Source organism: Scyliorhinus canicula, chromosome 1 (genome assembly GCF_902713615.1).
Source record: "Scyliorhinus canicula chromosome 1, sScyCan1.1, whole genome shotgun sequence".
Classification (NCBI taxonomy): Eukaryota; Metazoa; Chordata; class Chondrichthyes; order Carcharhiniformes; family Scyliorhinidae; genus Scyliorhinus; species Scyliorhinus canicula.
The window spans coordinates 209566802-209592335 of NC_052146.1; the positions used below are offsets into that span (position 1 = coordinate 209566802).

At 50.9% G+C, this 25534-nt stretch overlaps 1 protein-coding gene across 1 annotated transcript in view; it reads left to right on the forward strand.

Annotated features, from left to right (window-relative positions):
• Positions 1–7104: 7104 nt before the first annotated feature.
• ism1 (isthmin 1) overlaps positions 7105–25534 on the forward strand; it is a 114874-nt gene continuing 96444 nt past the window's right edge. The window contains exon 1 of the mRNA XM_038806835.1: positions 7105–7812. Within this exon, the coding sequence (XP_038662763.1) occupies positions 7432–7812 (381 nt within the window). The 5' untranslated portion in view covers positions 7105–7431. The remainder of the gene's footprint in view (positions 7813–25534) is intronic.

Sequence of the window (25534 nt, forward strand, 5' to 3'; positions counted from 1 at the left end):
GTGTCTGTTACGCTCCTCCTCGTCTGAGCAGATCCTGTGCATACGGAGGGCTTGTCCATAGGGGATGGCTTCTTTAATGTGTTTCGGGTGAAAGCTGGAGAAGTGGAGCATCGTGAGGTTGCCTGTGGGCTTGCGGTAAAGCAAAGTGCTAAGGTACCGTCCTTGATGGAGATGAGTGTGGTCAGGCCAGGTATGGATGGCAGATTTCCTTCCCAGAGAGGCTTTTTCAACAATGCCTTCATGATCATCGTTAGACATTCTAGATTTTTTTTGTTGAATTACCCAGATCATTACCCTGGGCCTCTGGATTACTAATCCTGCGACAATACTAATACACCACTGTTTCCCCACATCACCACGTTAGGGGACAACAGTCTTTTAGAAGACAAGGTAGATGTATCAAATGTGCTTCCACTGCTGTCCTTATGCTCGTCAGAACAGTGCAACATCACACATGAGCCTGTAAAGGCATTTACAACCTTTAATACCAATCGTGTAACAATACGGACATTGAATAATTTATGGCAGGGCAGAAACCAGTTCCACATTCTGTTTTTCCCTTTGCTTCAGCCCACACCCTGAAAATAGTACTTATTTTAATACTTGGTCTCAAGAGTCACTATGAGTTTCTATTGCCCTGCCATGCTGGCACTGTAAATAGAAACGCATTTAAATTGGCAGTTTTGGGAATGGCCTGCAGGCAGGAAGGGTGGTTCTGCCACCAGTGATTGCGGTGAAGACAGCAGTCAGCGCTGATAACATTTATTTATATTCTAATTTAAGAAAGAAAATAATACTTCCATTCAATCAGACTTGCCACATCATTAGAACATGCCGAAGCTCTACACACATTCAATTCTTTTTCGGGAGGTATTGACTATTGGATCAGCACAGAAAGAGGCCATTCGTTCTGTCCTGTCTGCGACAGCTCTTCGGAAGAACTATCCAATTAGTCCCACAAGCCCCCCCCCCCCCCCCAAAAAAAAACCCACCCCCACTGCTCTTCCCCCATAGCTCTACAAAGGTTTCCCTTTAATTGTTTATCCAATAGCCCTTTTGGAAGTTGGAGGTTTTAGAGAGGGTGCAGAAAGGATACGCGACATTGGTTCCGTGAGTGAGGAAGTTCTGTTTTTGGATGGAATGGCGACGTTGGGACTGTTCTGCTTGCAGAAGAGAAAGTTGAGAGGGGATTTGATGGAGGATTCTGGACTGAGCAGATAGAGAGAAATTGTTCCCATGAGTGGAAGAGGTAAGAACTGGAGGGCGCAGATTTAAGATGATTGACAAAACAACCAATGGCGACACGGGGAGAACTTTCTTTGTGCAGCAAGTGGTGAGGGTCTGGAATGCACCGCCCGAGAATGTGCTGGAGGCAGATTTAATCAGGGCTTTCAAAAGGGGTCGGATCAGCACCTGAATAGAAAACATGTTCTGGGCTGCAGGGAAAGTGCTGTGGAGTGGGACTAGCTAAAGTACTCTTGCAGAAAGTCAGCATGGGCTCGACAGGCCAAATGGCCTCCTTCTGTGTTATCGCAATTCTATAAATCTGCTTCTGCCATCATTTCAGGCAGTACAGTCCAAATGGCAACTATTCCACGTGACAGAAGGAGGCAATTGCTACTGAGGTCCTTGTGATTGTGTGTGTGTGGGAGGGGGGAGGGGGGGGGGGGGTATGTGGGAGCGATCACCCTGCATGGATGGAAATCAACACAGTAAATGGGCAAGTGAGTGTTGGAGAGTCATATGGCGGTGAGGGAAGGGGCACCTGGGGGAGAGAGGAGGGGCTCCTGGGGGAGAGAAAAGGGGCGCCTGAGGGAGAGAGGCGAGGCACCTGGGGGAGAGAAGAGGGGCTCCTGGGGGAGAGAGAAGGGGTGCCTGAGGGAGAGAGGCGAGGCACCTGGGGTAAAGAAGAGGGGTGCCCGGGAGTGAGACGAGGGGTAACCGGGGACAGAGGGAGGGGAACGTGGTGGTGAGAGTCGATGCGCCTGGGGGTGAGAAGTCAGGTGCCGGGGTAGAGAGAGGTGCACCCTGGGGGTGAGAGGATGCGTACTGCGGGAGAGAGAGGGGCGCCCGGGGTATAGAAAAGGAGTGCCGAGGGGGGTGCCCGGGGAGAGAGGAGGAGTGCCGAGGGGGGTGCCCGGGGAGAGAGGAGGAGTGCCGAGGGGGGTTCCCGGGGAGAGAGGAGGAGTGCCGAGGGGGGTGCCCGGGGAGAGAGGAGGAGTGCCGAGGGGGGGTGCCCGGGGAGAGAGGAGGAGTGCCGAGGAGGGGTGCCCGGGGAGAGAGGAGGAATGCCGAGGGGGGTGCCCGGGGAGAGAGGAGGAGTGCCGAGGGGGGGTGCCCGGGGAGAGAGGAGGAGTGCTGACGAGGGGTGCCCAGAGCAGGCGGTGCCCGGGGAGAGAGGCGCTCCTGGGGCGAGAGGAGGGGTGCCTGAGGAGAGAGAGAAGGGGCTCCTGGGGGAGAGAGAGGAGGGAGGCCTGGGGGAGAGAGAGGAGGGGGGCCTGGGGGAGAGAGGGGGGGGGGGGCGCCAGGGGGAGAGAGAGGAGGGGCACCTGGGGGGGAGAGGTGAGGGGCTCCTGGTGGAGAGAAGAGGATGAGCTCCTGAGGGAGAGCGAGGAGGGGGGCCTGGGGGAGAGAGAGGAGGGGGGCCTGAGGGAGAGAGGAGGGGGGCCTGAGGGAGAGAGAGAGGAGGGGGGCCTGTGGGAGAGAGAGGATGGGCTCCTGAGGGAGAGAGAGGAGGGGGGCCTGGGGGAGAGAGAGGGGGGGCACCAGGGGGAGAGAGAATGGGGTACCTGGGGGAGAGAGAGGATGGGCTCCTGAGGGAGAGAGAGGAGGGGCGCCTGGGGGAGAGAGAGGAGGGGCGCCTGGGGGAGAGAGAGGAGGGGGGCCTGGTGGAGAGAAGAGGATGAGCTCCTGAGGGAGAGAGAGGAGGGGGGCCTGAGGGAGAGAGAGGAGGAAGGCCTGGGGGAGAGAGAGAGGGGGGCGCCAGGGGGAGAGCGAATGGGGCACCTGGGAGAGAGAGGATGGGCTCCTGAGGGAGAGAGAGGAGGGGGGCCTGGGGGAAAGAGAGGGGGGCGCCAGGGGGAGAGAGAATGGGGCACCTGGGGGAGAGAGAGGATGGGCTCCTGAGGGAGAGAGAGGAGGGGGGCCTGGGGGAGAGAGGGGGGGGGGGGCTCCTGGGGGAGAGAGGTGAGGGGCACCTGGGGGAGAGAGAGGAGGGAGGGGGATAGAGGGAGGCAGATAGAGGAGGGAGGCAGAGGGAGGGGAATAGGGGGAGGCAGAGGGAGGGGGTTAGAGCGAGACAGAGGAAGAGGAATAGAGGGAGGCAGAGGGAGGGAGGCAGAGGGAGGGGGATAGAGGGAGGGGGATAGAGGGAGGCAGAGGGAGTGGGGTTAGAGGGAGGCAGAGGGAGTGGGGTTAGAGGGAGGCAGAGGGAGGCGGATAGAGGGAGGCAGAGGGAGTGGGGTTAGAGGGAGGCAGAGGGAGGTGGATAGAGGGAGGCAGAGGGAGGGGATAGAGGGAGGAGCGATAGAGGGAGCCAGAGGGAGGGGGGATAGAGGGAAGGAGGCAGAGGGAGGGGGATGGAGGGAGGCAGAGGGAGGGGGATAGAGGGAGGCAGAGGGAGTGGGGTTAGAGGGAGGCAGAGGGAGAGGGATAGAGGGAGGAGCGATAGAGGGAGGCAGAGGGAGGGGGGATAGAGGGAGGCAGAGGGAGGGGGATAGAGGGAGGCAGAGGGAGGGAGATAGAGGGAGGCAGAGGGAGGGATTTAGAGGGAGGCAGAGGGAGGGGATAGAGGGAGGCAGAGGGAGGGGGGACAGAGGGAGGCGGAGGGAGGGGGATAGAGGGAGGCAGAGGGAGGGGGATAGAGGGAGGCAGAGGGAGGGGGATAGAGGGAGGCAGAGGGAGGGGGGATAGAGGGAGGCAGAGGGAGGGGGGGATGAGGGAGGGAGGGGGGATAGAGGGAGGGAGGCAGGGGGAATAGAGGGAGGGAGGGGGAATAGAGGGAGGGAGGGGGAATAGAGGGAGGGAGGGAGGGGGAATAGAGGGAGGGAGGGAGGGGGAATAGAGGGAGGGATGGGAGGGGGAATAGAGGGAGGGAGGGGGAATAGAGGGAGGGAGGGAGGGGGAATAGAGGGAGGGAGGGAGGGGAATAGAGGGAGGGAGGGAGAGGGAATAGAGGGAGGGAGGGAGAGGGAATAGCGGGAGGGAGGGAGGGGGAATAGAGGGAGGGAGGAGGGAGGGAGGGAGGGGGAATAGAGGGAGGGAGGGAGGGGGAAGAGAGGGAGGGAGGGAGGGGGAAGAGAGGGAGGGGAGGGGGAAGAGGGAGGGAGGGGAGGGGGAAGAGGGAGGGAGGGAGGGGGAATGAGGGAGGGAGGGAGGGGGAATAGAGGGAGGGAGGGAGGGGGAATAGAGGGAGGGAGGGAGGGGGAATAGAGGGAGGGAGGGAGGGAGGGGGAATAGAGGGAGGGAGGGGGAATAGAGGGAGGGAGGGAGGGAGGGGGAATAGAGGGAGGGAGGGAGGGGGAATAGAGGGAGGAGGGAGGGAGGGGGAATAGAGGGAGGGAGGGAGAGGGGAATAGAGGGAGGGAGGGAGGGGAATAGAGGGAGGGAGGGAGGGGAATAGAGGGAGGGAGGGAGGGGGAATAGAGGGAGGGAGGGAGGGGGAATAGAGGGAGGGAGGGGGAATAGAGGGAGGGAGGGAGGGGGAATAGAGGGAGGGAGGAGGGGGAATAGAGGGAGGGAGGGAGGGGAATAGAGGGAGGGAGGGAGGGGGAATAGAGGGAGGGAGGGAGGGGGAATAGAGGGAGGGAGGGGGATAGAGGGAGGGAGGGGGATAGAGGGAGGGAGGGGGGATAGAGGGAGGGAGGGGGGATAGAGGGAGGGAGGGGGATAGAGGGAGGGAGGGGGGATAGAGGGAGGGAGGGGGAATAGAGGGAGGGAGGGGGAATAGAGGGAGGGAGGGGGAATAGAGGGAGGGAGGGGGATAGAGGGAGGGAGGGGGATAGAGGGAGGGAGGGGGATAGAGGGAGGGAGGGGGAATAGAGGGAGGGAGGGGGAATAGAGGGAGGGAGGGGGAATAGAGGGAGGGAGGGGGAATAGAGGGAGGGAGGGGAATAGAGGGAGGGAGGGGAATAGAGGGAGGGAGGGGGAATAGAGGGAGGGAGGGGGATAGAGGGAGGCGGAGGGAGGGGGATAGAGGGAGGCAGAGGGAGGGAGGATAGAGGGAGGCAGGATAGAGGGAGGCAGAGGGAGGGGGAAAGAGGGAGGCAGAGGGAGGGGTGATAGGGGGAGGCGGAGGGATAGAGGGAGGCAGAGGGAGGGGGAAAGAGGGAGGCAGAGGGAGGGGGGATAGGGGGAGGCGGACGGATAGAGGGAGGCAGAGGGTGTGGGGATAGAGGGAGGCAGAGGGTGTGGGGATAGAGGGAGGCAGAGGGTGTGGGGATAGAGGGAGGCAGAGGGAGGGGGGGATGGGGGAGGCAGTGGGAGGGGGATAGAGGGAGGTGGAGGGAGGGGGATAGAGGGAGGCAGAGGGAGGGAGGGAGGCAGAGGGAGTGGTGATAGAGGGAGGCAGAAGGAGGGGTTTGGAGGGAGGGGAATAGAGGGAGGCAGAGGGAGGGGGATAGAGGGAGGCGGAGGGAGGGGGGATAGAGGGAGGCGGAGGGAGGGGGGATAGAGGGAGGCGGAGGGAGGGGGGATAGGGGAGGCAGAGGGAGGAGGAAGGGGAGGCAGAGGGAGGAGGGAGGGGGGATGGGGAGGCGGAGGGAGGGGGATGGGGAGGCGGAGGGAGGGGGATAGAGGGAGGCAGAGGGAGGGGAATAGGTGGAGGCGGAGGGAGGGGGATGGGGAGGCAGAGGGAGGGGGATAGGGGAGGCGGATAGGGGAGGCGGAGGGAGGGGGATGGGGAGGCGGAGGGAGGGGGGATAGGGGAGGCAGAGGGAGGGGGGATGGGGAGGCGGGGAGGGGGGATAGGGGAGGCGGAGGGGGGATAGGGGAGGCAGAGGGGGGATGGGGAGGCGGAGGGAGGGGGGATAGGGGGAGGCGGGTTGGGGGGAGGTGGAGGGAGGGGGATGGGGAGGCGGAGGGAGGGGGATAGGTGGAGGCGAAGGGAGGGGGTATAGGATAAGGCGGAGGGAGAGGGGATGGGGGAGGCGGAGGGAGGGGGGATATGGGGAGGCGGGTTGGGGGAGGTGGAGGGAGGGGGATGGGGAGGCGGAGTGAGGGGGGATGGGGAGGCGGAGGGAGGGGGATAGGGGGAGGCAGAGGGGGGATAGGGGGAGGCGGAGAATGGGTGTGGCGGAGGGAGGGGGGAATAGGGGAGGCAGAGGGGGGATGGGGAGGCGGAGGGGGGATAGGGGAGGCGGAGGGAGGGGGGATAGGGGGAGGCGGGTTGGGGGGAGGGATGGGGGATGGGGAGGCGGAGTGAGGGGGGATGGGGAGGCGGAGTGAGGGGGGATGGGGAGGCGGAGGGAGGGGGGATAGGGGGAGGCGGATGGGGCGGATAGGGGAGGCGGGTTGGGGGAGGCAGGGGGGATAGGGGAGGCGGATGGGGGATAGGGGGAGCGGAGAATGGGTGTGGCGGAGGGAGGGGGTATAGGCGAAGCGGAGGGGGGATGGGGAGGCGGAGGGGGGATGGGGAGGCGGAGGGGGGATAGGGGAGGCGGAGGGATGGGGGATAGGGGAGGCGGAGCGGGGATAGGGGAGGCGGAGGGATGGGGGATAGGGGAGGCGGAGGGATGGGGGATAGGGGAGGCGGAGGGATGGGGGATAGGGGAGGCGGAGGGATGGGGGATAGGGGAGGCGGAGGGATAGGGGAGGCAGAGGGAGGGGCATAGGGGAGGCAGAGGGAGGGGGAATAGGTGGAGGCAGAGGGAGGGGGGAATAGGTGGAGGCAGAGGGATAGGGAGAGGCAGAGGGAGGGGGATGGAGGGAGGTGGGAATAGAGGGAGGCAGAGGGAGGACGGTTAGAAGGAAGAATTGAGGGAGCGAGAAATGGAGCAAGAGGGATGGGGGGGGGGGATAGGAGAGGGAGGTAGTGACAGGGAAAACGAGGTAGGGAGGGAAATAATGAAGGGATCGAGGTGGAGGATGGAGAGAGGGAGGAAGGCTGTGGCCACTGAGAGTGTCAGCAGCACTGGGCAAACAGCAGCAACTTTCCGCAGAGTGAGAGCTATAGGGAGTCCCAGGCAGAGGGGGGAAGTGAGTGTTGGAGAATGAGAGGAGGAGAGGAGGAGGGGGAACTGGCTGCAAGATTTTAAGCAGAGAGAGAGAGAGAGAGATAAAGCAGAGGAGGGGATAAATGAGCATTAAAGAGCTGGAGGAGGAGGCTCGAGCTGGATGGCTCCAAGACAAGTGAATCTCAGTAGTCTGAACTTTTTGTAAAGAAGGGAGAACATTTTGTGGCTGAGCTGATAATGATTTGCCGACTGGAGTTGGATGTTAACCAGGCTGAATATTGATCTCATTCTCCCTTCTTGCTTCGTTTTTTTTTTGCTGTTTTCTTGCTCTGCCTCCAAAAAAAAGCTGCATTTCTATCATTTTTTTTCTTGTTGTGCAAAAATTTGCGAAGTGGAGACGCGAGCGAGTGCCGAGCCCCCGTGCCCGGCACAGCCCGACTGCAGCTCCCCTCGGCCGGGGGCGAGGCAGACCCGCGGCCGCCTCACAGCCACTGGGCGGCGGCTCCGCAGAATGGCTCGCCTCGCTGCCGAGCTCCTGCTGCTACTGGGGCTCCTCATCCTAACCATCCACATCACAGTCCTCAGGAGCATCCCCCTGGGGCAACAGGCAGACAACAGCACCGAGGAACGCACTGCACAGGTAAGGAGAGAGAGAGAAACAGTGGGAGAGATCGTGACAGACACACAGGGAGCAGACCGATCGAGGGAGCGATTAGAGAGAGAGAGAGAGAGGAAGACCGAGAGAGAGAAAGGAAGAGAGTGAGGAAGACGGAGAGAGAGAGAGAGAGGAAGACAGACAGACAGAGAGAGAGAGGAAGACAGAGAGAGGAAGACGGAGAGAGAGAGAGGAAGAGAGTGAGGAAGACGGAGAGAGAGAGGAAGACAGACAGAGAGATGAAGACAGAGAGAGAGAGAGAGGAAGAGAGAGAGAAAGACATAGAGAGCAAGACAGAGAGAGAGAGAAAGACAGAGAGAGAGAGGAAGACATAGAGAGGAAGACAGAGAGAGAGAGAGGAAGACAGAGAGAGAGAGGAAGACATAGAGAGGAAGGAAGACATAGAGAGGAAGACATAGAGAGAGAGAAAGGAAGACAGAGAGAGGAAGAGAGAGAGAGGAAGACACAGAGAGAGAGAGGAAGACACAGAGAGAGAGAGAGAGAGAGAGGAAGACAGAGAGATACAATGAGAGAGGGACAGGCAAATGGAGACACACATACAGAAGCAGAGTGTGAAAGAGACGGATGGAAAAAAGTATTTTGATTAACTGTGTCAATGTTTTAAAATACATGATAGCAAATAGCCATTTCCAGTCTTTCCTATTCATTGAAATAAATTCCACTTATCCTAAAACTGAATCAGTTTCAAGAAACTCACACTAGAAAATGACTCCAATGCGGATCAGAATGGGTGGAATGTATTCAACTGAGTTCTCAGATGATGATTAAAGAGCAGAATCATAAGGCAAAATACTTCAACCTAGCAATTGTTAACTGGTTCTATTCAAAGCTCTGGTGCCAGTAACTCAATGGGATGGATTTCAAAGTGCTCTCCCAGACTTGAGAAAATTATTTCCCAGGTGCTTTGCAGAAACCTTTTTTTTTTCAAACCACCCCTCCCATTTTCCCAAGGTAGTCCTCAAATCCAGGGTGCATATCACCACCCACAACCCTTCTCCCAGGAGCAGAGGGGACGCATTCTGGATCCAGGGTTGTTTTGAAGATAATTCCATGAGCGACTAACTGGAGTTAGACAGTGCACTCTGCCAGGTTTTTATTTGTTTCCTGCACCTAGTGAGCTTTGTGCCAAGCCAGTTACTAGCACCATCTAGTTTGCATGACAGGTAACATTCTGAATTCAGCTGTGACTATTTCTTTGGTAGGTAGGCACTGAGCTCCAAGCACCATCCCCAATACTTTCTTGCGTTAACAATTGTCACGAGCACCAATTAGCAATATGTGCTTCTGACATTGCAGTTGATGTGGTTCGTTTAAAAGATACTTTATAAAAGGACATTGGCAACTGGTAAAACATCCCACTCGAGCACGTTGGCACCTTGCCCATCCAGTTGAGAACTATGATGTGATATTTGGCACAATCACCCAGTCGCAGCACATGTGGAGAATCAAAGTTATAGTTACTGCAACAAAAGGTTTGGAAGGTATCAAGTATTTGTTGGTAGGAGTAACTATAACACGCGGTGCTTCAGGACAGCCCCCATCTGATTTAACAAGTAATAAATGGCACATTCAAGTATCTCAAATGAATGGCCTTGGGATAGTAACTGTGAGGCTGTTTGGAACAGATACTTAAAAGTAGGTTAGTTTTCAGTTCACTATTGAGGATAATGTCAAAACTCACAATTAACTGTGGTGTAGGTTACATACACGTCACTGAAATATCCAAGGCAATTCATTCATCATCATCAGATATTCTGAATATCTGAGTATGACATTTTCCTCTCTTGGAGGTAACCCTCATTCATGCCTTTGTTACCTCTAGACTTGACTATTCCAATGAACTCCCAGTCATTCTACCCTCGATCAGCTTGAGGTAACCCAAAACTCTGCTGCTCGCATCCTTACTTACAACAAGTCCTTTTCACCCATCACGCCAGTGCTCGCTGACCAACGTTGCTTCCCAATCCAGTGTGGCCTCGACTTTAAAATTCTCATCCTTGTTATCAAATTCCTCCGTGGCCTCGCTCCTCCCTCTCTCTCTCTATAATCTCCTTTAACCCCGACAATCCTCTGATATCTTTGCGCTCCTCTAATTCGGCGCTCTTGAGCATCCCTGAATTGAATCGCTCCTACCATTGGTGGCCTTGTCTCAAGAATTCCCTTCCTAAACCTCTCCACCTCGCTAACTCTCCGCTTTTGAAAAAAAATGAAAATCGCTTATTGTCACAAGTAGGCTTCAATGAAGTTACTGTGAAAAGCCCCTAGTCGCCACATTCCGGCGCCTGTCCGGGGAGGCTGGTACGGGAAACGAACCGTGCTGCTGGCCTGCTTGGTCTGCTTTAAAAGCCAGCGATTTAGCTCAGTGAGCTAAACCAGCCCTTAGACGCTCCTTAAAACCTACCTCTTTGACAAAGCTTTTGGTTATCTGACCCAATATCTTTTTAAGTGGCTTGATGTCTAATTACCCTGTTGAGTACTTGGGACCAGGGGCTGGTTTAGCTCACTGAGCTAAATCGCTGGCTTTTAAAGCAGACCAAGCAGGCCAGCAGCACGGTTCAATTCCCGTACCAGGTGCCGGAATGTGGCGACTAGGGGCTTTTCACAGTAACTTCATTTTAGCCTACTCGTTACAATAAGCGATTTTCATTTCATTTCATTCATTTTGTTACCATAGAGGAGCTATATAAATACAAGTTGTTGGAGGTAAAAATTAATATTTGAAAGGCTATTTCTCGCTCTTAGACTTTGAAAGGGAGCATGAATGGTGAGAATGTGACATCTTTAAAAAAAATTTAGAGTACCCAATTATTTTTTTTTCCAATTATGGGGCAATTTAGCGTGGCCAATCCATCTAACCTGCACATCTTTGGATTGTGGGGGTGAAACCCACGCATACGGAATGCGACATCTTTACCTTTTGGATCAAATTTCAATGCTGTGATGCAGTAATCTGCTAATTCGACCAAGGAGCTCCCACGTTTAAGTCCTGGCATTGTGTAGAGTTGACCATTCTCGGGTGGAATTGCCTGATTAATTTCAACACTGCTGTGGGTGTGGGTTGTGGGGAATAAATGCCGGAGTGTATCCTCTCCTGAGCTCTAACCTAGTGAACGCCGCCCTCGGAAGTGCATGTGTGTGAACGCTGGTGACAATTTAAAGCCATGCTGTGTTCAAATATCGAATTGAAACTCTGGACTCGCAGATGAAGAATGATCACTTTGTGAAGATGCAATTAGTACCTGTGGAATTGGGGAGACTGAGAGGGGAGGTTGCAAGATGAGGGATTGGAAAATTAAAGAGAGACTAAAAAAAGCTTGAGAGGATAAAGATGGCACCCCTAAAAATGTTGCAACAAATCTTTTAATGCAATGTACATGAATTCAACCAGTGTCGTTATGTCCTTGGTAAGCACCTGCCAAAATTCTTTAGATGCTATAATATTGTTGTACTGCATTGCACACTGGGGTCACCAACCAACTAACTGCGGGGAAAGGAATCAACATTATTTGGTGCAGAATATAACCATATTCTATGAACAACAGCTAATAGCGGGCAATGCATTGACATCAGTAATTTCCACTTTCCTATTGCTGGAACGTATTAATTGTTTATAATGTCATTAGAATTTATGAGATTAAAAACCTAAGAGAGCATGTTAGTATTATGTGTACTAGTGTAATATGCATTCTATTCTTGCACCTGCTTGGATAGAAGTATTTCTAGGGCTTTAACGCTGGCCTTTTTAAGTATGAAAGCTATAAAGGTCCAAAACTTCACGAGTGAGGGAACAAGAGGCACACATTGCTATTGTTATTGTCCTTTCCCCTGTCTGTATTATTTAATATTTACATTGACCCGCGTAGCTAAATCAACCATAACTCAGTATTTGAATTATATTGCAAGCAGCATGGACAAAGATTCGGTCACCAAGACTGAATAATTGTGATCACCCTTTGAGAATAAAGCGTGGCATTTAATAGTATTGTTTTTTAAAAAGGCTGATTTCGTCTATGTGATGTTACTTCAGAGACGTTTCAACAACACCATAGATTAATATAATGAATTTAATGTAATGAAATGTCCCACAGTGCTTCACCGGAGCATTACAAAATAAAGTATGACACCGAGCCACATAAGGAAATATTTAGGTCAAAAGGCCGAAAGGTTGGGCAAAGAAGTAAGTTTTAAAGTGCGTCTGAAAGGTGGAAAGTGAGATGCAAAAGAAATCCAGAATGTGGGGCTGAGGCAATTGAAACCGCAGCCACCAGTAGTAGAGCAATAAAAATTGGGGCTGCTCAAGGGGCCAGGAATAGATGATCAGAAATGTCTCCGAGGGGTTGCAGGAGATTACAGAGAGAGGGAGGGCTGAGGCTATGGAGGGATATACTCTGAGGAGTTTGAGTAATGATGGGTGCAGTTTTCTCTTCCTGGAGAGACAGGTTTTAAGGTGGAGCATGAAGGAAGATCAGAGACAACGGCGTCAATCAGTTCTTTGCGTGATGTGATCATACCACCCACCAATCCTGGTAACAGTTAATTGAGGCAGATAGCTTTTAATGAGCAATTGAGACACAAATGGAGGCAGGGATGGGGATGACACACACCCCAGTGTTAGAGTGGACCCCTGCTGAGCCTGGTATCTCTGTGAAGGCAGTCTTTTGACACAAGGTCAGGCCTTCGGCCCTCTTTTTAAGTTTTGGAATTTTATTCATGCGTCCGAGGGCACTTCAATTTTGAAATACCCTCGTGCTTGCCTTTTTTACCTGACTAATGCCCACCTTTCCTGGTGCATCACCAGCTATGAGCCCTCTGGGTCTGGAGCCTTAGGAAGCTGCTTGTTATCCTTAGCCGGACAAGAGGCAGCCATGTTAAGAGGTTGCCTCCTAGAAGATTGCCCTGGTTGTGTGCTACAGACTGGTGCAGGGTCAGAACCTGGAAATTATCCTGATGCCTGAACATAATCTACCAGCAGAAAATTCCACTCAATCGTCTGCCATTTTGTCTCATTGTTCAAAGGCAGGAGTCTATGACTTGTCCGTTTGTAATGCACCTCACTTGGGAACCTGAGCTATGCCTTTGCGCACTGTGTTATAACACACAGCTTTTCTATAATTTTGGACCAAAGGTTGTACCTCATATATTTGTGATGTATATTTTAAGCTGGTGCATTGTTTTAGCGAAGAGGTCTTGTGGCACAGTGGGTAGCACTCCTGCCTCTGAGTCAGAAGCTCGGGTTTGAGTCCCACACCAGGACATGATGGCCAAGGAAGGTCTGCTCATAACAGGGAGAAACAGGTTGAATGTCAACCTGCAAAATCGTCCCAACACACAGCAATGGCTGGCCGTAAGGGCAGCAGAGACCCCTGGTCAGCCATGCTTGGATGTGGAATGGCTCCCCTCAAACTTTAAGTCCCTCATGATAGACTGGCGCCCTGTTCCGAGAATTGCCAGCTACGGAAACAGACAGAAGTCTGCCTTGGGACACTACCTAGGTGCGGGAAGAGAATTGGAATTGTTTTAGATGGGAGTGAGTAAACGTGAATTGAACAGATGCTGTTCAGTGGAGTTTCAGTTTTGGATGAAATAGGGCTTACTCCCTGAATGAAAGACAAATCTGCTTCTGGTAAAGAATACAACTTTAGATGCAGCAGCACTGGAAGGTGCACAAGTTGCAGCTGTGACTTGGATAACACACTCGCCACTGTGTTAAAAGGTTGTTGGTTCAAGTCCCACTCCAGAGTCTTGAGCACAAGATCTGCACCAACACTTCAGTACGGCTCAGCTGTTAGGTGCTGTCATCCGTCATATAAAATGTTCAACTGAGACTACCGTCGGCATTTTACGGATTCTGTTTAGCTATTTGAAGAAGAGAGTGGGAGTTTTCTCCTGTGGTCCTGGCCAGGATTCATCTCTCAACCAACAACCAATTTTAAAAAAACACTATGTGGTCATTATCTCTTCTTCTTTGGTTATTTTCTCATTGCTCTCTGTGGCCCTTTTAGCTTTGACTGGCACAAGTCCTACATTACAACAATGACTACACTTTGAAACATACCTTGTAGGTTATTGAACACTTGAGAGTGTGAAAGACGCTATGTAAATGCAAGTTTTATTTTAAACTAAAAGGCCATTCACCTTTTCTCAGCCATTCCTCCATTTGTCCTATTTAATTTATCTGTTAATTTAAAATGTTAACTTGAATTTAGTGGAAAATGTAAAAGTTAGGTGATAACATATAGTGAACACCTCCTGCAGTATGAATTGTGATAACTTGAAATTTGGCATTTTTGTGTTTGAACTGATGAGTGCAAGATGAAAAGTTTTGACAGCATGTATCTCTTTTCAGCAATAGTGGTACCAGTTTTATCCTCCAAACTTACTTGCCCTTTTCCCCCTCCCTCCCTCAAATTCTTCCCCTTGTTTCTTTGCTCCAATTCCGTTCTCTTCCTCTTCTCCTGAACTTTCGAAGATGTTGACTCTCATTTGGGTTATGACTTCATGAATGCGCTATGACTTCATGAATGCGCTATCAGCCCAACACCTTACCTAGGTGGCTTTTCATCATGAATGGATATTTACAGGCTTACACTGTGCAGTCAGTGGGAGTTAGTGAGTGACCAGCAGTCAAGGGAATTGTGGCTGATGGAGCCTGGGTCAAGAAGAAAAAGAAGAGGTTTGCACTTTAAAAAATGATTTGTAGGACCTGCACTTTCCCCAAGGTATTTTTCAGCCAATAAGTACTTTTGAATTGTTGTCCCTTTCCAATAAAAAGTTCTGCATTTATACAATGCCTTTTCCTAGAAGTACAGCTGTATAGTGTTGTTTGGAAGACTCTATGTCAATGGAAGACATCTTTCTTACTGTAAAGTAGCAATACAGAAGTGTTATCAAAGTTTGACACAAAGTCAGATTCGGATATATGAGGACAGGTAGCCAAAAGCATGGTCAAGGAGATCAGTTTTTAAAAAAATGTATTGCAATACTCTGTTTTTGATAAATTTGTTCAGGGATGTGGGCTTCACTGGCGAGACCAGCATTTCTTACTTATCCCTAATTGTCCTTGACAAGATGGTGGTGAGCTACCTTCTTGGACCGCTGCAGTCCCTGTGGTGTAGGTACATCTACAGTACGGTTAGGGAAGCAGATCCAGGATTTTGACCCAGCGACGGTGAATGAATGGTCGATATATTTCCAAATCAGCATGGTCAATGACTTGGAGGAGACTCCGGGTGGGGGGGTTTGACATGCAACTACTGTCCTTGTCCTTCTAGAATAGTGATTGTGGGTTTGGAAGCTGCTGTCGAAGGAGCCTTGGTGAGTTCCTGCAGTGCATCTTGTGGATGGTACACACGGCTGCTACTGTACATTGGTGGTGAAGGGAGTGAAAGTTTATGCTGGTGGATAAGGTACTAATCAAGCGGGCTGCTTTGTCCTGGATGGTGTTGAGGTTCTTGAATGTTGTTGGAAGTGCACTTATCAATATTGCTAATTATTGATATGGCTGGTCCACTTCAGTTTCTGGTCAATATAACCCCCCAGGATGTTGGTAGTGGGGGAATTCAGTGATGGTAATGTCATTGAATGTCAAAGGGAGATGGTTGGATTCTTTCATGTTGGAGATGGTTATTTCCTGGCACTTGTGTGGCTCAAATGTAACTTTTCACTTATCATCCCAAGCCCGATGATCAGGTCTCGATGCACATGGGTGCAAATTACCTCAGTATCTGAGGAGTTACAAATGGTGCTGAACATCAGCAAACATGCCCACTTCTGACCTTATGATGGAGGGATGATCATTGATGAAGCAGCTGAAAATGATTGGCCCTAAAGCACCACCCTAAGGAACTCCTGCAGTGATGTCCTGGGACTGAGATGATTGATTTCCAACCACCGCAACCATCTTTCTTTGAGCTCGGTATAACTCCAGCTAGTGGAGAGTTTTCCCATTGACTCCAATTTTCCTAGTGCTTCCTGATGTACGGATTCATTTCAGTGTGGATCAAAGAGCTGGGACTTTGGGAGGTGAGTTACCATGCAGTGGATTGCCCCAGGAAGCTCAGTATAGATATTTTTGAAGGTCCCTTAAGCGCTGCATGCACAGAGAATAAACGTCATTTGGTAGCTGGATATAGCACCTGAGAACTGAAATTCCAGAGGTGACTTCTGCATCCAATGTATTTTTATTTTATTTATTTTTTCTTAAATTTAGATTACCCAATTATTTTTTCTATTAAGGGGCAATTTAGCATGGCCAATCCACCTACTCTGCACATTTTTGGGTTGTGGGGGCGAAACCCACGCAGACACAGGGAGAACGTGCAAACTCCACATGGACAGTGACCCAGAGCCGGGATTGAACCTGGGACCTCAGCGCCGTGAGGCGGTTGTGCTAACCACTAGGCCACCGTGCTGCCCCAATGTATTTTTATAAGATCCATTTATCTTCCAGCTATCGGTGACGTCCAGGATTGAAACTAGCCTTGCATACAGCTGTTTAACAAGGTTTGACATGCTCTCTCCTCTCGAATCCCCTCATGGTTCGAGAGGAGCATGGTAGCATAGTGGGGAGAGCACGGTAGCATAGTGGAGGGGCAGCACGGTAGCGTAGTGGGGCAGCATGGTAGCATAGTGGTTAGCACAGTTGCTTCACAGCTCCAGGGCCCCAGGTTCGATTCCTGGCTTGGGTCACTGTCTGTGCGGAGTCTGCATGTTCTCCCCGTGTGTGCGTGGGTTTCCTCCGGGTGCTCCGGTTTCCTCCCACAGTCCAAAGGTGTGCAGGTTAGGTGGATTGGCCATGCTAAATTGCCCCTTAGTGTCCAAAAAAGGTTAATGGGGTTACTGGGTTACGGGGACAAAGGGGATAGGATGGAGGCGTGGGGCTTAAGTGCTCTTTCCAAGGGCCAGTGCAGACTCGATGGGTGGAATGGCCTCCTGCACTGTAAATTCTATGATAATCTATATCTGTATTAAGCAGCTGTGTGTGGAGTGAAAGGAAAATAGCGGTAAACAGAAATTATAGCATATGTGATGAATTAATTTGGGTTAAATAGTTTTCATATTTTGTGGAGATGGCATTACATCACATTCTAATTACAGGACCTTGTTTCTTTCCTTTGATCATTTTCTTCAAACAGACTTACAAAGCACAAACATTTTAAGCCCACACTTTTCCACAATTGTATAATTATCACTCACTCACTCAGATTGTAGCTGCATTGGAAGGCCATTCGCAAAGGAATATACCACACAACGAAACCCATCGTTCTGCCTAATTAATTCTACCAATTCTTTATTTGGTTAATGTCTAACCTGCAGAAGGAAATAAGTGAATTTCTACGGCGCCTTTCATGACCCAGGGGCATCCCGAAGCACTTTGCAGGCAATGAAGGACTGTGGGATCTTTCATGTCCATCTGTGAGGACAGGTGCAGCGCACCTATGACAGTGCAGCACTCCCTCAGTACGACACTGGAGTATCCGTGTGGATCCGCGACCCTCAAGCAATTTTGGTCAATGAATAGACTAGTATTCATGGGCACCACCCGCAGTTTAAATGAGAAGGTTCATAATTTGATTGAGCTGCACATAAAGAGTGCTGAATGATACTTTTCCGAAAGCTATTTACTGGCAGATATAGGGGGCTCTCAGCGCTCCAGGCACACACCTCTCCTAGGCATAGCAGTAAGTCAACACTGTATTGCACATATGACATCTCCACTCTGCTCCTGACTCAGGCCAACCCCACTTAGTAAAGATTCACCGACCCCCAGCAAAGTCTCAAGGGAATGCCCCCCCTCCCCCCAGCCAAAAGGGGTCTGCAGAAGCGGTTAATGTGCTCATGTCTCTGGAGTACGTGAGCCTCAAATAATCCTCTTACCCAGAGGCAAGAGTAACTCGGAGAGCCACAGCTGACACCTTTATGCACGGAATATATCATTGAAAGCATGAGCAATGTGATTCAGATCCTGTCTGCAGCAATGAGTGTGTAGCTTCATTTTTCTGGTTGTTGTATTCTGTTATGTTTTGTATTGTATCCACTCTGCACAGAAGAAAAAGGGGTTTGAAACCTTTTCTTCTTTTAAATGAAGGCAGACTTTTTCATCTCGTGGCCCCACACCCAGAGCTCAGTGTGTGAATGATTGCCACAGGCCTTCTATTCAATTCTTGCCAGCAATGAAAATTTGAATGATAACATTTTGATTTTAGTTTGCGAGGTTGTTCAGTTCGAAACCCAGTTTTAGTGCAGCCATAAATTTAAACTGTTCAAGGTGCAAAGAAAGTGATTCAACTGTGAAAACGTTAGATATTTTTAAAGTTTCTTTCTGCTTACCACCAAGCCTTATTCACACAGACTTTAGTTAAGTAAAATAGTGTCTTATGAATGAGAAGCATTATAATGCAAGGGAGCTGTAACATTAAGTCAATGCTTAAGAGTATGGTGCTGACAGATTGGTTGAGAAAGATTGAAGGAAGCACCCCAGACTGTGAAATAATAACTCGTGCACATTTTGGGGTCGAGAGCTATTTTTCTGGGTAGGGGATTCAGGGAAAGCGCTGTGGAAAACTACGATTGCTGCAGACAATGCTGCCAACTCCACCGCTGTAACGGTAAGAAAAGGAAAGATCTCCCTCGGGCGAGAGATTGTGGGGCCATGGTAATGATCTCCCTTGGGCGAGAGACTGTGGTGTCATGGTAACGATCTCCCTTGGGCGAGAGACTGTGGGGCCATGGTAACGATCTCCCTTGGGCGAGAGACTGTGGTGTCGTGGTAATGATCTCCCTTGGGCGAGAGACTGTGGTGTCGTGGTAATGATCTCCCTTGGGCGAGAGACTGTGGTGTCGTGGTAATGATCTCCCTTGGGCGAGAGACTGTGGGGCCATGGTAACGATCTCCCTTGGGCGAGAGACTGCGGTGTCATGGTAACGATCTCCCTCGGGCGAGAGACTGTGGTGTCGTGGTAATGATCTCCCTTGGGCGAGAGACTGCGGTGTCATGGTAACGATTTCCCTCGGGCGAGAGACTGTGGGGTCATGGTAATGATCTCCCTCGGGCGAGAGACTGTGGGGTCGTGGTAATGATCTCCCTTGGGCGAGAGACTGCGGTGTCATGGTAACGATCTCCCTCGGGCGAGAGACTGTGGTGTCATGGTAATAATCTCCCTTGGGCGAGAGACTGTGGTGTCGTGGTAATGATCTCCCTTGGGCGAGAGACTGCGGTGTCCTGGTAACGATCTCCCTTGGGCGAGAGACTGTGGTGTCGTGGTAATGATCTCCCTTGGGCGAGAGACTGTGGGGTCATGGTAACGATCTCCCTTGGGCGAGAGACTGCGGTGTCATGGTAACGATATCCCTCGGGCGAGAGACTGTGGTGTCGTGGTAATGATCTCCCTTGGGCGAGAGACTGCGGTGTCATGGTAACGATTTCCCTCGGGCGAGAGACTGTGGGGTCATGGTAATGATCTCCCTCGGGCGAGAGACTGTGGGGTCATGGTAATGATCTCCCTCAGGCGAGAGACTGTGGGGTCGTGGTAATGATCTCCCTTGGGCGAGAGACTGCGGTGTCATGGTAACGATCTCCCTCGGGCGAGAGACTGTGGTGTCATGGTAATAATCTCCCTTGGGCGAGAGACTGTGGTGTCGTGGTAATGATCTCCCTTGGGCGAGAGACTGTGGTGTCGTGGTAATGATCTCCCTTGGGCGAGAGACTGCGGTGTCATGGTAACGATCTCCCTCGGGCGAGAGACTGTGGTATCGTGGTAAAGATCTCCCTTGGGCGAGAGACTGTGGGGTCATGGTAAAGATCTCCCTTGGGTGAGAGACTGTGGGGTCATGGTAATGATCTCCCTTGGGCGAGAGACTGTGGGGTCATGGTAATGATCTCCCTTGGGCGAGAGACTGTGGGGTCATGGTAATGATCTCCCTTGGGCGAGAGACTGTGGGGTCATGGTAATGATCTCCCTTGGGCGAGAGACTGTGGGGACATGGTAATGATCTCCCTTGGGCGAGAGACTGCGGTGTCCTGGTAACGATCTCCCTTGGGCGAGAGACTGTGGGGTCATGGTAATGATCTCCCTCGGGCGAGAGACTGTGGGGTCATGGTAATGATCTCCCTTGGGCGAGAGACTGTGGGGTCATGGTAATGATCTCCCTTGGGCGAGAGACTGTGGTGTCATGGTAATGATCTCCCTTGGGCGAGAGACTGTGGTGTCATGGTATTGTTCACTCAGCTTGTGATAAAGAAAATGGGGGGGGCGGGGAGGAAATGGCTGTCTGGCTGAGGGTCAATCATCATGCAATTGGGTCAGGAATCTTTTTGCTTTCCGATTGGGGTAGGAAGACCATGCATCACATGGATGGATCTGTGGCTGACTAATGGCTGGAATGTGGCGGGGCAAGTCGTGTGATGAAACCTCCTGGAATACATTTAATGACAGTTGGCAACCATGGGTGACATTTTTACACTGCTAATGCACAATGCCTGAAAGGAAGTGGGGGTGGGGTGGGAGCTGATTCAATAGTCGCTTTCTGAAGAGAGTTGGATGAATATAACTTGAAGGAAAAACCTTTACAGGGTGATGAGGAAAGAGCAAGAGAGTGGTATTATTTGGATAGCGCTAACCCAAAGACCCAGGATAGGTATGATGGGCTGAATGGCCTCCTATTATTTAGAAGAATGAGTTGACCTTATTGAAACATATAAAATCCTGAGGGAACTTGATAGGGTCGATGCTGAAAGGATGCTTCCCCTTGTAGGGGAGCCTGAAACAAGGAGACACAAACTTAGACACCTCCCACTGTGGAATTTAAATGCAATTCATTATTTAAAAAATGAAATTGAAAGCTAGTCTCACTAATGATAATGAAGCTATTGATTGTTGTAAAAACCCATCTGATTCATTAATGTCCTTTGGGGAAGGTAACCTGGCAACCTTACCCGGTCTGGCCCAGAGCACAGCAATTGCCTCTTAACTGCCCACTGAAATGGCCCCCGCACACCATAGTCATTATGTTACTGAATTCACAATCTTGCAGTCTAACAGCATCTGGTTTCTGACCTGGACTGGTCATGTGGGCACAAAAGTGGCAAATGGCATTCAACCCAGAGAAGTGTGAGGTGATGCATTTGGGGAGGTCAGACAAATCCAACGATTACACAGAAAATGGGAGGCTACTGAGAGATATGGAGAAAGTGAAAGACCTTGGAGTGAATATCCACATATCACTGAAGAGAGCAGGACAGGCCAATAAAGAAGTTAAGAAGACAGGTGGAATCCTTTCATTTATTTGCCGTGGTATAGAGTATAAGAGCAGGGAGGTTATGCTGGAACTGTATAAAACATCCGTTGGTCTACAACTTGAGCACTGTGGGGAGTTCTGGTCACCTCAATGCAGAAAGGATGTAATTCAATTAGAGAGGGTACAGAGGAGGTTGAGGAGGATGTTTCCAGGACAGGAAAATTGCAGCTATGAGGGAAGTATGGATAGGCTGGGTTAGTTCTCCTTGGAGCAGTGGAGACTGTGGGGAGATTTGATTGATCTGCCCACAGGTGTGACTGGCCTGAATAAATATGGATCGGGAGGGGCCTGTTTACATTTTTGTTTTGGCATTTGGGGCCTGTTTACTTTAACAGAGGGGTCAGTGACGATGGCTCACAGATTTAAAGTGATAGGTAGAAAAATTAGAGGGGATATAAGGAAAATAATCAACCAGAGGGTTATAGGGGGCCTGGAACACACTGCCTGTTTTCAAATCCTTCCATAGTCCACTCCCCTCCCTGTCTCTGTAATCTCCTCCAGCGTTTTCTACATAGAACATACAGTGCAGAAGGAGGCCATTCAGCCCATCGAGCCTGCACCGACCCACTTAAGCCTCACTTCCGCACTATCCCCATAACCCAATAACCGTCCTAACCTTTTTGGACACTAAGGGCAATTTATCATGGCCAATTCATCTAACCTGCACGTCTTTGGACTGTGGGAGGAAACCGGAGCACCCGGAATAAATCCACGCGCACACGGGGAGAATGTGCTGACTCCGCACAGACATTGACCCAACTGGGATTCAAATCTGGGACCCTGGTGCTGTGAAGCCACAGTGCTAACCACTGTGCTACCGTGCTGCCCAATCTCCAAACTTCTGAGATCTCTGCACTCCTCCTCCAATTGTTGATTGTTAATCGCATCACCATTGGCCTTCAGCTGCCCGGATGCTAAGCTTTAGAATTCCATCCCGAACATTCTCTGTCTCTCTACCTCTCTTTTATCCTTTTAGGAAACTTGTTTAAACCTCCCATTTTGGCCAGGCTTTTGGCTGCCTGACCCAATATCTCCTGGCAACCTGGGACATTTTATTACATTAAAGATGCTATATCAATGCAAGTTGTTGTCAGCCCTCAAGTGCTGCCAACATAGTGTGAGCCCTACTCTGGCAAGAATCATAACCTCTAAGAAAAAGGAACGAAAAGAGGAGCCAAAAGAAAAAGCAAGCAAAATGTAATTGTGGAGATTAAATTGTGAAATCTCTCAATATTCTTCTTGGAATCTCTGAAAAAGAGACATGCTGTCGAAGCTTTGCATCTTGTACTCATCAGGATAAATACAAGAATACCAATTTTCAAAGGGAGCAACAATCGCCAATTTAAGATAACCAGTCAGGCTCAGTCATGTCTTTTGCCTGGTAGGAGTTGTACAGATTCATATGCAGCGACCTGTCCTTTATAGATAATAGGAAGATGCCCAGACATTGCACCTTTTTTGAATAAACAGTAGTATGGGAGACAATAGCCCCTCGTTCCAATCACCATGTGAACATCTCGACCAATCAGAGTTGACTTGCCAGCCAATCAGCAGCCTTTTCTCTTGTGGTATAAATAGTTGTTCTATTTATTTGTTCTATTGGACACACCCAATGATGGATGTGTCCAGAACCAGGGGTCACAGTCTGAGAATTTAGGGTAAACCATTTCAGACAGAGATAAGGAGACATTTCTTCGCACAAAGAGTGGTGAGCCTGTGAGCCACAGGAAGTAGTTGATGCTGAAACCTTGGAAATATTCAAGAGGCCACTGGATATAGCACTTGGGCAGAATGGGATCAAAGGCTATGGGGAGAAAGCAGGATTAAGCTATTGAGTTGGATGATCAGCCATGATCGTGATGAATGGCGGAGCAGGCTCAAAGGGCCAAAAGGCCTTCTCCTGCTCCTATCTTCTATGTATCTATGTATTTGAAATTTGGCATTCTTGCATCTGTCCTGATGCATGCCAGGTGAAAAGTTTTGACAGCGTGTCTCTTTTTTTCAGTTATATTCAAGTTTTGTACTATCAAGTAACTTTTTTTCTCAATACATGATCTCCAGCTTCTATACAGAAGGATTGAACACAACAAATTATTATCTCCAGTAAAATATTCAATGTATTTGTGCCATGGTGAAAAGCTTGTTTTCAAACTGTGGTGAAGTGATGTTCATTTACCAGGAACTAGAAAGTGATGACAGCAATGCATCCTGCAATTGAGAGGGAAGTGACATTCTAATCATGACTTTCTTAAAAATTCATTCATGGGCATGGGTGTCGCTAGATGGGCCCATACCTAATTGCCCTTGAGGGGGCAGTTAATGGTCAACCACATTGCTGTGGGTCTGGAGTCACATATAGGCCAGACCAGGTAAGGATGGCAGATTTCCTTCCCTAAAGAGACATTAGTGAACCAGATGGGTTTTTACAACAATCATCAGACTTTTAATTCCAGATTTTTATTAAATTCAAATTTCACCATCTGCAGTGGTGGGATTCGAACCTGGGCCCCCAGAGCATTACCCTGGGTTTTTGGTTTACTAGCCCAGTGACAATACCACTATGACACTTTAATTAACTCTAAACTGGGGCGGGATTCTCCCCTACCCGGTGGGACGGGGGGTCCCGGCGTAGGGGAGTGGCTCCAACCACTCCGGGGTTGGGCCTCCCCAAAGGTGCGGTATTCTCCGCACCTTTGGGGGCTAGCCCCGCGCCGGAGCGGTTGGCACCACGCCGACTGGCGCAAAAACCGGCGCCAGCGGCCTTTCAGGCCCGCCGCCCGGCAGCGGGGCTGGCCGAAAGGCTTTCGCCGGTTCGCACATGCGCCGGCGGTGACGTCAGCGGCCAGCTGCCGCTGACGTCACCACCTGCGCATGTGCGTTGTGGGTTTCTCTTCCGCTTCCGCCATGGCGGAGGCCGTGGCGGCGGCGGAGGAGAAAGAGTGCCCCTAGGGCACTGGCCCGGAGTCTGAGCGGGGGGTCCCCGATTGCGGGCCTGGCCACCGTAGGGGCACCCCCCGGGGTCCGATCGCCCCGCGCCCCCCCCAGGACGCCGGGGGCCCGGTCGCGCTGCCGATCCCGCTGCCACCAAACCTCGCCGGCAGGAGAGGCCTCCCAGCGGCGGGACTTCGGCCCATCGCGGGCCGGAGAATTGCCGCAGGGGCCTCGCCGATCGGAGTGGCGTGATTCCCGCCCCCGCCAATTCCCGGGTGGCGGAGAATCTCTGCCACGGCGGGGGGGGATTTTCGGCGGCCCCAGGCGATTCTCCGACCCTGCTGGGGGTCGGAGAATTTCGCCCCTGGCTTGTCATTTAGATCTGCAATTCGCAGAGTGAAAGATTTTCCTCATTGGTTTCCGATCTCAAAGTGCAGTTTTAACTTTACCACACTTCCTTCTCTGGGCTTCAGATGGTAGGCAGAAATAATGACTTCCACAGGATTCCTCGGGACCAAATCCGGCTTGCGGCTCATTCAGAGGGAGATGCATTCATGTGGAGCTATTGGGGGGTGGATGTGGGTGCAAGATCTACGAGTATTGCAGAGTCCTGCACACACATGGCTGACAGATTTGAGAATCAAGACAATGGGACTTACACTCACAATCACGGTGGGAATAAATGAGTGACATTATTACTGTCACTTCCAGCTCTCAAAACCACAATTCTATTTGGAAAACGAAATGTAGGATACGTTCTTCTCCCTTTTTGCTTGTTTTACATTGGTAAGTACCAACTAAAATACCCCTCTGCTCAATACCCTGAAACTCCTTTATGTACCTGTTTGTCTGGGTTTATTCCGAATATTGGTTTGTTACTCTCTCTCTTGCATTAACTAGCAATGCAATATTGACCCGTTACCAGAAGGATATGCTGGTGGGGTTAGCTGCAGAGAAGTGTGTTGGAGTTTGAACTCTATACTGAACTCCAGAGAAAGAAAGTTTTTGTCAAGGAACAACCTTATTGGCAAAAAGGACAATCATCAATTTAGAATGCAAATTAACAAGGTTTATTGGACAACAAAGATTAATACTTAACATTTCACGAGTCGAGGTACAGCATGATGCACTTGTTCCTGTAATTCCCAAGACTTCTGTTGACCCTTATCCATGTCTTTGGGTGAGATTCTTTGGCCTTGTTGAGCTCTCGCTTAACCATCACGATGCCGATGAATAGCGGGAAAGGCCAAAAACAAGATCAATGCCAAGCGACGAACAGTTTACGATGCAACAGGCCCGCATCCGTAAGCAAAATTGGGATCCTGCTGTAGCGTAGCGAGAAACCAATTATCACCACTTACCTCCAATTTACATACAATTAACAATGGCCCTACACATCCAATGGCCTCCCGTCATTCAGCGGCCTCCCCAGCAAGTGGTCACGCTGGCACCGAATAGT